The sequence below is a fragment of the Seriola dumerili genome, unplaced genomic scaffold (genome assembly GCF_002260705.1).
Source record: "Seriola dumerili isolate Sdu_G_001 unplaced genomic scaffold, Sdu_1.0 BDQW01000111.1, whole genome shotgun sequence".
Lineage (NCBI taxonomy): Eukaryota > Metazoa > Chordata > Actinopteri > Carangiformes > Carangidae > Seriola > Seriola dumerili.
In genome coordinates, this window is record NW_019174366.1 from 1,090,891 (window position 1) to 1,104,076 (window position 13,186).

The 13,186-nt window shown below is 40.0% G+C and overlaps 1 protein-coding gene across 1 annotated transcript in view; it reads left to right on the forward strand.

Moving 5' to 3' along the window:
• Positions 1–13,186, forward strand: part of ank2 (ankyrin 2) — a 94,782-nt gene that overhangs the window by 32,734 nt on the left and 48,862 nt on the right. Inside the window, exons 12-24 of the mRNA XM_022747803.1 lie at positions 1,130–1,327; positions 1,528–1,626; positions 2,423–2,521; positions 2,719–2,817; positions 2,955–3,152; positions 7,165–7,263; positions 7,824–7,922; positions 9,562–9,759; positions 10,143–10,241; positions 10,404–10,502; positions 11,787–11,885; positions 11,972–12,070; positions 12,227–12,299. Of these exons, the coding sequence (XP_022603524.1) occupies positions 1,130–1,327; positions 1,528–1,626; positions 2,423–2,521; positions 2,719–2,817; positions 2,955–3,152; positions 7,165–7,263; positions 7,824–7,922; positions 9,562–9,759; positions 10,143–10,241; positions 10,404–10,502; positions 11,787–11,885; positions 11,972–12,070; positions 12,227–12,299 (1,558 nt within the window). The remainder of the gene's footprint in view (positions 1–1,129; positions 1,328–1,527; positions 1,627–2,422; positions 2,522–2,718; positions 2,818–2,954; positions 3,153–7,164; positions 7,264–7,823; positions 7,923–9,561; positions 9,760–10,142; positions 10,242–10,403; positions 10,503–11,786; positions 11,886–11,971; positions 12,071–12,226; positions 12,300–13,186) is intronic.

The following is a 13,186-nucleotide window of genomic DNA, read 5'->3' on the forward strand; positions in this document are numbered from 1 at the left end:
TGTAACTGGAATTTACTTTGTTACTGTTCACATATGTGGTGCTATAGCCTACAGTCAGAGACGGGGGGGCAATCTGGTAAAAAGAACCTATGATAATCTTGTTGGAATCCATGATCGAGCTCATCATCTGCATTCTGTTTCCACTCTCATTTTATTCTGAAAGTCCTGATTGGAAGTTGTGATTCCTATCTTGACTTTCTTGCGCATTTATTTTCTAGGCAAAATCGCTAAAGAGTGACCATGTGGGTAACTCAGACGGAGATCTATTTTAACAACGGAGCTCTATTTTTTAAAATTATATCATCAAAATAATCTGACAGGCCAGATATTAATGTTTGCAGGCCACCAGTTGCTGACCACTGATTTAAAGGAACAGTTTGACATTTTGGGAAATACACATCATCACTGATAGCAGTTTCTATGTCTCCGATACCACTTCCTTGTTTATGTTTAAAGTATATAGGAGAAATAGAGCTAAATATAAATCATCGTGAATTCAGTTTACGTTGAAGCTATTTATTCATCAACAACATCGTGCTGTTCATATGCAATAGTCAGATTACTGTTGGAACTGTATTCATCAGTTGAATGCTAGCTAACAAAATGCAACATGTGAGTAAGGCAGCTTTGGAGTTCTAGGAAGGTTTTTCTTTAACCTTTTGACGAAGTGAGCCCTGCTCTGTTCCCCTCAGTTCCCCTGCCTCCAGTATATGTCATAAACCAGGCTAAAAATACCCAGTACTCACTGTATCTCTGGGTTTTATCAATGTTCTCATCTGGGAAAGTTCAGTATAAAATGCTCTAAAATGCTTTTGTGGTTTTGAACATTAGACACGTTTGATATATTATGTAATGTGTTAGCAAACAGTTGCCTATTAAGACATCCAGCAGAAACAGATCAATATTAACTTAATATTATTCATTTAAAATCATGTAACACTGATGACACTTCAGTATTCACTCCAGTGCTAAAATATCTGGCTTTTTAGCTGTTAACCAGGTTTAAGAGGGCCACTTACATACTGAACCTGCTTTGGGGGGGTTTTCATATACACCCACAACCCGCTGTATAGTGCTGCTCATTGTTCAGCATTGTAAAAATATCCTTCTTCCTCTCTCTATTGTCTAGAACGGCCTGTCACCCCTCCACATGGCAGCACAAGGTGACCACGTGGAATGTGTCAAACATCTTCTGCAGCACAAGGCGCCGGTTGATGACGTCACACTGGACTACCTGACAGCGCTCCATGTGGCAGCGCACTGCGGCCATTACAGAGTCACCAAACTGCTGCTGGACAAGCGGGCCAACCCCAACGCCAGGGCACTGGTGCGATCAAACGATGTTGTGTAGCTGTAACGATTCTCCTGTGGAGCAGATACAGCAAAGACATTTAAAAGCTTAGTTTTTTAATGATAAAGCGTAGATACATACATACAATGTAGTTGTATTCTGAAGCTATAGTGTTGGAAATAGAATGCATCTGACATTTTCAACAATAACCTTTACTGTATGTGTGTCCTCGACAGAATGGCTTCACTCCACTGCACATAGCCTGCAAGAAAAACCGTGTGAAGGTGATGGAGCTGCTGGTGAAGTATGGAGCTTCAATCCAGGCCATCACAGAGGTACTTCACCTGTCTGAACCAAACTAAAGCAGCAAAAATGTTCAGTATTCTTTGAACCTATTGGGTTAATCAGATGGGTTGATGTATTCTTGTTATCATGCATCTATTAGTAAATGCAGGAGATTAATCTCTTATTCTTGTGCCACAATGTAGTAATGGTATTAAGAAACGTATCAGTTAAATGCATTGAAATGAACATTGGCTATATCTGGACATTTTCCCTCAGTCCAGATTTACCTTTTTGACAAGAAGCTTAAAAAACTTGTTGCTTAACAGCTAACATTAGCATACAGAGCTAAAGCATGACTATTCACATTATCTGGACAGTGGTCACTGTGGCGACAAGAGACAATTAGTAGATAATGGTAAATGTTAAAACATAGTGTAACATTAGCACGAATAAAGAGGACTCATATAGTTTCCTATCATATGTTTAGTGTACTGTAAAATAAAGAGCAATCCAAAGTTTGTGCTACTTCTTATTTCAAATGTAATATGTGTCACATTAAAAAACCACAGCTTGACGACACAGCTGGTCCAGGTGTTTAACTTAATGTTTAACACTAACCATGTATTTTCAGTTTGAAAACCTGAGGTCAAACCCAGCAGGAATTTGTTGTTTTTGTGCAGTTCGGTTTAGGGAGGGTTGATGTTGATGTAGGAGTGAAGCATTTTTAATGAGAACATCATGTACTGTTTTGAATACTAATACGTTTGATAAGCTCGGCATGAGCGTAGGAAAAGACTGACATTTCATCCTGTGGTCCGTCTCCTACCTCCCCTCTCCTGTGTCCAGTCTGGTTTGACTCCCATCCATGTCGCAGCCTTCATGGGTCACCTGAACATCGTTCTGCTGCTGTTGCAGAACGGAGCCTCGCCCGACGTCAGCAACATTGTGAGTGATGAGAATTAACCCAAACAGAGGGCAGGAAAGAACAAGAATTCATTCTCAAGTGATGTTTTACTTTTAAATGAGAAAAAAGATCCTGGAAATACTATCAAAGTGGAGTTTTAGCTTCAGTATGTGCAAATATTTGTTGAATATGTGTGTGTTGACTCTGCCGAGCCGTATGCTGTATGTTTTTTGCACAGCGTGGAGAAACAGCGTTACACATGGCAGCCAGGGCGGGTCAGGTGGAGGTGGTCAGATGTTTGCTGAGGAACGGAGCGATTGTGGATGCTAGAGCACGGGTGATACTCCTGGTTTCTACAGAGGCTCATGCTACGAACACATTTACTTGAATATTTTGCCACTAAACAGAATAAGCTACTATTTTTTTTTTATATATATAAATGGATGGGTTGTTCTTCCTCTGTGCTGTGTGTAGGAGGACCAGACTCCCCTCCATATTGCATCCCGTCTGGGAAAAACAGAGATTGTCCAGCTGCTGCTGCAACACATGGCCCATCCTGACGCTGCCACAACCAACGGCTACACCCCCCTCCACATCTCCGCCAGGGAGGGGCAGGTGGAGACGGCCTCTGTGCTGCTGGAGGCCGGGGCTTCACACTCACTGGCAACCAAGGTGGGTGGAGGAGTCACGTGTTTGTTTCCATATTGTTTCCATATTCCAATATTCCATATTGTTTCCAAGTGTTTTTTTTCCATATTATATGTCATCTTTATATTTGACCATTTCAACACTAACTAACTCCTACAGCAGTGTTCAGAGGTTTCATATCTTATCACTCCTCCCACCCTCTCATGTTCACTGAGGCAGGGAGGGGGTCTTGTGGCTTGAGCCATGAAAAAAAAACGACATACTTTGAAGCGTAAAGCATCTATGCTACATTTTAAAGCTTTAGTCACAAAGTAACAAATAGTAAAAATAAAAAATAAAATCTATTTGTAACAATCCATGAAAGGTTTTTTAACTAAAGGGGAAAATTCTGAATGAATACTGAAGATTAGGACAGACTGGGGATGGTTGCAACATTTCTCTCAGTTACTAAGAAACCAACCAAACTTTTATTTATTAAGTCTGCTGATTACCCACACCGTTAAAGATGATCACATAAGACAGATCATTCACTATATTTATTTGAATGGACGAATTCAGATGTTTCAACTGACCCCAGCCCTGAGGACGGTTGCAACATAAAAAAAAAAACATTCAATTTCACTAATTAACTTTTTGTCTCAATAAGCACAGTATTCTGAAAATATGCACTGTTGTACAATAATATTAAAGTATTATTTATTCATGTAATAATATTTATCAAAGAACAGTTATTGAGTTTTGTTTTGTGTAGAAATTGAACCTACCTTCTGTCAATATGGGCACAAGTTATTGATTTTATTTCTTATGATGAACAGAACAGACGTATATATTATAAGAACATGAGAGACTAACAAAATCATTCACAAAATAACTTGGTTGTATTTTCTAATGCATTAAAATGAGCAATTATTGTTGTATCAGTTGTACTATGAGACAAAATTAGCTGCATATTTTGCCTATTTTGAACTAAAAGCATTGAAACACACTGTTGTGTGTCTGTTTTGATTTTGCTGCTGAGCTTGGGGACAGTTATAATAACTTGTTGCAACCATCTCCACCCTGTCAGCCATGACAGAACATCATGTGCTACACACACTGACCTTGATACATGTTAACCCTGTCACTTAGAGGTGACAAGTTTTCTTTAAATAAATGCCGCAGTTGAATGTGTCCTCTGTCTTCCTGGTGGGAGGGGGATGGTCTAGAATAATGCAAATGTTGATTTGTTTGGGCCACACTAAAAAAATATATACTGTATATATATATATATATATATATTTTGGATTAGTTTCCCTCTGTCAGTAAAACTGGCATCTTTATGTTGCCTGTCTCATTGTGGTAATTTGGTGCCACTCAGGTTCAAATGGAAATGATGGATTCATGTGAGCAAACTCAGTTGTCATAGCAGTACTGTATATACTGCAGTATGTAATAGTTGGACAAAGTGATGCATAAAAACAAATAATTCATGCAACACAACAGTCAAACCTTTTAAAGTAGCACTGCTGGGATTTTGTTCTTCACTTCTACAAACATTGTGGAAATGTGAGATAGAGAAAGAACCGGGTTCAAAATAAATGCAGCAGATGCTTAGATAAATAGGATTTTTGTCACGGTTTGCCCTTAGAGGACACTTTATGTTTGAACACTTTTTTACTTTGGATTCTTTTGGACACTTTTTGTTTGATTGTTTTGTATTTGATATTTTGAAATCACTTCCCTTATTTCTGTCACGTTAGTTTACTTCCTGTCTTTGTCTCGTTTTCCTTCTTGGTAATTGTCTGCCCCGCCCTAATGTGTTCCACCTGTGTTCTATCGCCCTTGCCTCCACTGTGTACTTAAGTCTCTGTCTTCACCTTTGTCTGTTTCTCCCACTGTCGTCAGCCTGTAGCACTCAGTTTGGATTTTTTGCAGTTTCCAGTAATTTCCAGTCTTGCTCTAGTGTTCCCTGTGTTTTATGATTATCTGTTTCTTTTGTTCCTAACTGTTTTTTTCATTCATTTTTTGTAAGTTATTTTTTGTTATTAAATCCCTTTCTCCTTTCTGTTGTTTGCATTTGGGTCCAACAACCCTTCAAATGTGACATTTATAGTCTATTTCAAGCTTCAAAAAGACTGGATCCTACATGTCCCATAATACAAGTGATAACCTTGTTTTGGCCAGAGCAGAGTAGTATTCCTCCAGATTAGTAAACTGATGCTGATGATCAAAACCAGCATTTTAGTATCAGTAATTTACAGATGACAATACAATGTGTCTTAAAGTGCAGATATGACCCATGTCATGGTTTCCTCCTGAAGACAACATAAAGAGGTTAACGTTGTGGCTGCCTCTGCAGGTTTCTGTCTTTGACCCAGTTTCCATGAATGATTGATGAACCTGTGAAGCTGCTGCTTCCCTCTGGATTGTGCATGAAGCCTAAATCAAGTGATTTCTCATCATCACTGTAGATGTGTTTACCAGTGGGGGCTGCACTGTGGAGATCGTTACTATGCATCCAGTCCTGGACAAATTAGTTCTTGTATTAATTCAGAAAAAGCGCTGTATGATGTCGTATCGTCAGGGTTCAGTGCTTCTCCTTTTCCTCATGTCGCTCTCCTTGGTTTCTCTCTGGGGAGGAAGGGCGTGGCTGTCGCTATAGCAACCAAACCAGGGAAAGTTGTTGTCATTCAAGTAACACTCTCCATCCATACAAACATGTTCATAACAGCTGGTACCCTTGATATGTTTATAATACTGTTTATGTATTATCTTATCCATCTTTCTCCTCTCCATCATTTTTCCTCGTTTCTTCCAAACAGCCATTACATCAGATATAATCCAGGGTTTGACAAACAAAGGACGACTCCCTCCCTGGGCAGGGCTGGGCCGTAAACACACTGGTCATGTGGTTTCTGTCAGCACAGGCTTTTCAGTATTTTAGAACAGTTAAAGTGCGCCCTCTGCTGCTTTTAATGTGAAATGGCGTTCAAGTGAAATCACTGTTATTTTTGAATTGCACCAGCGTGCCGGCATGTTCTTAAATGTTTTTTTTGCCACTAACAAAACACACACAACACAACACCACTACAGCTAACAATGTCCACACCCAGTGTTGTGCCAGTTCTCACTTAAAAAAGAACTAGTTCAAACGTCAGTTCATACAGATGAAAATAAACTAGTTCATGTTCATAGTTCATTTTTTAAAATAAATAAAGGCCGATATTTTTTTTCAGAAGAACCTCCTTCTACCATCCATCACCAGCCCCAAATCATTGCCACTCCCAAACTAAATGAATTATTATACACCACTGAAGAATCACAGACATGACTTACATTTAAAACTGTGTTTAAATATAATCCGTCTTCACTTGTTTGTTCATGAAACTGCTTCAAATGCTCAAACAAACTGGCTCCAGCAGTAGTAGATGCGTCTGTACCGTCTGTACTGCTAACACCTGCCAAGCTGGACCGTCTCTGTGGAGACGTCATGCGTCGTGTCGTAAAAACGTGAGCTAAAACTGTCGTAAAACGTGCTCACGTTCACATTCATCATTTGTAAACTGATTTGTTCAGTTCAGCTGAAAGTCCTCTATTGTCTCTGGTTCACTAAACATATGAACGTGTTCAGTGGACGCGTTCAGGCACAGCACTGTTCACACCATGATCCATCCCTGATTCACAAACATACAAGGCAGGGTTGTGCTTGGTCCAGGGCTTGTAGAAATCTACTGCAACTTCCAGAGATGGAAAAATAACTTGACACCTACAATGAAAATATGCAGATATATGTATATTTTTAATGAGTCCATGATACCTTGGACTAAATGTTTTGATACAATAAATTAAAGTGATTTAAAAAAAAAAAAAAAAAAAAAAAGGTATAAATGACTTGCTTGTGTCTTACAGTATTGAATTCATATATTAAGCAGATTAATATGTAGATCAGAGGAACCAATGACATATTTGACCTGATTTGGATGAAGCTGAACTGTATAGATATCCTACATTTATTGCCTTTCCTTCATCTCCCATCTCTGGCTGTGTCTCTCCACAGAAAGGTTTTACTCCCCTTCATGTGGCCTCCAAGTACGGAAGCCTGGATGTAGCCAAACTTCTGCTGCAACGTCGCGCTCCACCTGACTCTGCTGGAAAGGTATGTATTATTTCTATCAACTATTTAAATGAACCAACAACTATTTATATTCGTCTTTATAGTTGTTACTGCTCTGTACAGTCTGATCAGAGGGAATCATGCCTCTTTATTCATAGAGCTAACTGATGTTTTAATGAACCATTTTCATGTAAATGTAAAAGCCTGTTCATTTAAATGGTGTGTTGCTATTTTTCTGTATTGAGGTTAAGTTGTCGACGAGAGCACCGGTAAGACTAGTCTGAATAAATCAGCTGTTCCTTTGTTTGGATTAACTATGATTTCTTCCAGGAAACATAAACTGTTAACTGAACCCTTTTTTAATAAAGATTCCTTTTTTTTCCTTTGAATATATTCTTCTTTGCGTCATATTAAGGACCAACCCAGTAATCCTTCCAACTTCTGCTGTCTAATATAACTCAAATTCATGTCAACCTGCAGTCTCATCCCTTTAACACACACTATTAACTCTGTGTGTGTGTGTGTGTATGTGTGGTGTTAATGGCTTCATACTGCACTAACTGCTATTTAACTCATGTGCACTCACCGTCCCTCCCTCACAGAACGGCCTCACCCCGCTCCATGTCGCAGCACATTATGATAACCAGAAGGTTGCGCTCCTGCTTTTGGACAAAGGAGCGTCCCCCCACACCATGGCCAAGGTGAGAGTGCACACTAAACTCACTGTGCTGACAGGAGAGCTTGTTCCCGGAGTGGAAACCCCATCGACATGTTTCAGTTGTGAAGATGTGGCAATGTAGCCAGAAGGTCAAAATAATCTTCTTTCCGATGAGCCAATTTCCCTTTTCTCAGGGTCATAACTCAGTCGCACAGCACAATCAAACTGGGACAAAGACATCATACGAACTGTGCTGGAGTCAGCCTTAGTCCCCAGCCAGGATTGTGGACTGGCTAACAGAGCTCTGGCTGAGGACCTCAGGTTGTGCCTGGGCACATATGGTGTCAGCAGATCTGAAATGTACTCAGGTGCAATTATAACATTTAGCAGATGCCAATGAAGAGACATAAAAATAGTAATGTGCTCTCTGCTTTTGGTTTTGGTGAGAAGTCTGACAAGCTGTAGTTTCTGTTGGCTCTGTTGACTCAGACATGTATAAAGAGAGTTACATAGAGAGTTACAGTCTCTAGATTCTTACTGGATAAAGTAGGACTGACTGGATCTTGGAGACACTCCTGGGGAGATCATGGCTTATAATCATCATATTCATACTTTTACTTCAGGGCAAAGCAACATAACTTTTACCAGTGTAAACAAATATCAGTTTATTGTTAATATTCAGACATTCAGCAAGGTTCATCCTCCAGTTTTCATTCAGTTTATTGTGCAGTGACTGATGACAGCAGGTTTTATGATTGTATCTTTGAAAACCTTGAACCTTGTGTGACTTGACAGTAGAGGTGATGGTAATGAGTGCATGCAATAGTATGTCAGTAGCTTTGTCATTTTTTCATAAACACCTCAAACCAAATTTATTTTGATGTTGGTCTCCTCCAATAGAAACCTCCAGTATTTGAAATATGAAATATTGAAATGTGGCTAAATTAGATATTCTGATTTGTATTTTCCTTTACTCACTTCTACCTGGAGAACTGACAGTTCCCAAGTATCTACTCAGACTCAGTTTTTTAAAATAATTTATGTATGCCTTATTTTGGGTATATGGTTCAAATATTATATTATTATTGTATATTCCATGAGCAGCTGAACATACATACAGAACTACATCCAGTAAAAGAAGATAATAAACATGAGTAGAAAACAACTGAACACAGAAATTGAAGCAGCAGGCTCTCATCTGTGACCATGTGACTGAAGCTATACTTAGCTCAAGTGATGACAACTGAGAACAGGTATTTGGACTTTTTTCTGTCAGACTGAACTTTTCCCTCTATAAACATACTATATTTTAGATATTATATATCACATATATTAGATATTTTTTTATTCAACATCTTTGTTGGGTACTACTTTCAGCAGCGGATTAATCCTCCTTTGGTGCTCTAGTGAGTATCTCTGGCGGCAGGATGGTGTGTGTGGCATTGAGTCAAAACTACAGTGTATGTGTTCATGGTGATGAAGGAACAAGTTGCCCAGTGCAACAGTGTGATTCACTGATGTGTTTTAATAGTTTTCAGACAACAGTGGGGCTCTAAGGCTCAAAGATACACACATACCACTCGTTAGAAGGATACGCTCCATGTTGGGTCTGCACACAGGAAAATAAATCCATGCACCAAAGTGACACCATTTCCTCTCTGTCCTCTGTCCTGGTGAATCAGAACGGCTACACTCCCCTCCACATTGCGGCGAAGAAGAACCAGATGGAAATCGCCACAGTCCTGCTGCAGTACGGAGCCGAGACCAACATCCTGACCAAGCAGGGTGTAACTCCGCTCCATCTGGCCTCCCAGGAGGGCCACGCCGAGATGGCTGACCTGCTCATGAGCAAAGGAGCTGAGATCAATGTCCCCACCAAGGTAATGCAGAAACATGGTTTTTGAGTAAAACTCAGTAAATAGCGCAGGTACAATCACCATACAGTGCAAGTGTTTTTGGGGAAGTTGCATTAATTATACTGCTACAAGACATTGTATGAGAGTGTTTCAGTTATGTTATTGTGCCTTGCTACAGTATGTCTGAATACTATAAGTCTTAGTAACAGACAGAACATTCACATACTGTAGTGTTTAAGTACAAATAGTTGTAATGACCCCGTCAACCTGCTGCTTTCAGGCCTAAATCTTCCTCCTTCACAATGTCAGATCAGCTACATGATGATATCTGACAGGGCAGAATGGACAGACTCTGGTCTGAACATGGCTGCTGTGAATGAACTGTTGTGTGTGTGTCCCTCATGCAGAGTGGCCTGACTGCCCTCCATCTGGCAGCCCAGGAGGACAGAGTGACTGTGGCTGAGATCCTCACCAGGAACGGAGCCAACCTTGACCAGCAGACCAAAGTATGAGCACTCACTATTTTGATCTTCTTCATGTAGCTCTACACGTTCTGGTTACAAGATGATAGTCTTCTCAATTCATCATATTCAGTATTTTTACAGTGTCTCTCTAGCCAGAAAAGTGTTATATTTTGTGTTATTCATGACTGACTACTTGTTTTGCAGTTGGGATACACACCGCTAATTGTAGCATGTCACTATGGTAATGCCAAGATGGTCAACTTCCTGCTTCAGAATGGAGCCAGTGTCAACGCTAAGACCAAGGTACTCCGGCTGGAGCAAGATGGTTGAAGCGTTCAGATAATCATATTATAGAAGCATCATATGTGGCGTTATACCACTCATCATCATTCACTTTCTACATGAACAGGAAGCAGTTTGTCCGAATGTTGAAAAACATGTCGTTGCACCCATACGCAAATGTTGTATATGTACATATATTGAATTTCCATATATAAAATATATGTACATATAAATGAAATACATATATGCAAAACTTATATATGAAACCAATTAGAAATGTGAACAATTTCATATATTGACATGTCTAACCCATAGAAATATTTATGTTTATGTATGTATCCTTTTATTGTAGACATACGCTATGTAAATCCCATATATGTATATATATACATATATATATATATATATATATATATATATAGAGAGAGAGAGAGAGAGAGAGAGAGAGAGAGAGAGAGAGAGAGAGAGAGGTTTTATATGTATGTCATTTTAATAAACTATATAAATTAAATATATATATCATAAACATATATGATGGAACATGTTATACCATATAAAAAGTCATCATAGAGATATTTTTAATAAATGTACATATACACATTTTGCTATGGGTATTTCATGTGTTATGAACTTATATCTATATGCAGAGAATTAATATATGTGAAAATAATATATCCCCTTATAAGTGACACATATGGCAACACCCTTCTTGATATAGAGAGACATACGTCATATATTATGTTTCTGTAGGGTGAAGCCACAGAGTGATAGGAAACACTGGGGTTTATGTATTGGAGTAATGCTACAACTAGCTGTTTTTGGTGTCATTATTTATACTCATCTCAAGCCTCCGGTTGTATTAAAGGGTTGGTTCATTCAAATGACAAAAACATCCTGATTTACAAATAGTTTGGTTTTATGTGTGAGTGACTGGAGATATTCATCTCTGAGATTCCTGCCTCCACTCCACTATAATGGAAGTGAATGGATTTTAGTTTGTGTTGCTCACAGCAAAGCTTATAGGGACGACTTTTGGTGGGTAAATTTAGGAAAATAAATTAGTTAATAAAATACAATAGTAAGAAATGAAGAAGAAAAGCTAAAGGTGGCTAAAATAGGTTTAGCTCATTAAAAAAAATATAAAGTCATTCTAATTCCTTTCTCCTCCCTCCCTCTTCCCCCCTCCTCGCCTCCCTTCTCTCTCACTTGCCTTTCTCAGTTTTCTTCCCCTTCCTTCCCTCTTACCTTCTTTCTTCTCCTTCCTTCATTTTTACATTTTGACATTGTTCTCTTTTTCCCCCCCAGAATGGATACACTCCCCTCCACCAGGCGGCCCAGCAAGGCAACACACACATCATTAACGTCCTGCTGCAGCACGGTGCCAAGCCCAATGCTATCACTGTGGTGCGTAAACACTCATCCACACAAAAACACAAGCACGCACACACACATGGATACACACATCTCATTCACTTCTTCTCCTTGTCCAGAATGGTAACACTGCCCTGGGCATTGCTCGGAGGCTGGGCTACATCTCTGTGGTGGACACGCTGAGGGTCGTCACAGAGGAGATCATCACCACCACAACGGTACGTCACACACACACACACACACACACACACACGACATTCAAAATGAGATCTCTTCAGTGCTTCCTCATCTTTGAACTGGAATCTTTTGTTGGAGGTGATTTATGTGTGGTGTGAACGATGGTTAAAGAGACCCGTTTCCTCCCATGCTGCCAGACGGTGACAGAGAAACACAAGCTGAATGTGCCAGAGACCATGACTGAAGTCCTGGACGTCTCCGATGAAGAGGGTGAGTTTTGACACATGCATGATGCCCACTGGACACTAACCAGCACTGGACAGAAACACTTAGCAGCTAACTGGTATTATTGACCTTAGATTCTTCAGGTAATGTTGCTCTGCTGAGTGTGGAAAAGAGCAACGGTTTGCAAACACAACTTTGTAAGTGTAAGATGTTAGGAGGTAAAGAGTGACTGTGCTGTCTACCCTCAGAATTCAGATCCATTGATGATGATGCTATGTCAGACGACCTCATGGATATGGAAGGTACTCAGCTCGGGGCTTTGCGTGAGGCCTTGCTGTGCTGGTTTTACCCTGGAGTGGGGGTCGTGTGTTGTGCATGATGAATGCAGAACCAGCTGTTTATGGAGATGCCACTTTACTAACTGCTGATATTACACCATGATGTTTGGACACCAGTGATGCAAAGACAGTGGTTAGAATCCAGGGGAGAGGGTCGTCAGATTTCTCTCATGAGGGTCATCATCACAAAGCTTTGTGCCAGACCTGGGCCAAAGTCACCTACGACTCCCCTGCATTTACCACAGTATCTCCCGGCTACAGCCTGATCCGCAACACTCTCAGGCCCGTGTCGCTGTGGTGTGGCACACCATCACCATCTGCTGCTCTGTGGACAAATGAAACTGAAGTGTCTTAGTATTGCAGTAAGTGTTGCAACAGAACAGAACAACTTCAATGCTGCTTGGCCTTGATTCTCTAAGTCTCTGAATGCTACAGGGAGTAAGAAAACCTTTTTTTATAGTCCCTCTGTCCTCCTGTAAAAAACAAGCCTGCCGGTCATCTGTGCAGCAGGTTCAATTCCCATGTGAAACCATGACCGTTCCTTGTTATTACTGTAACCATGACAACAAAGATTGTCTAATCTTGAGGAAGGAC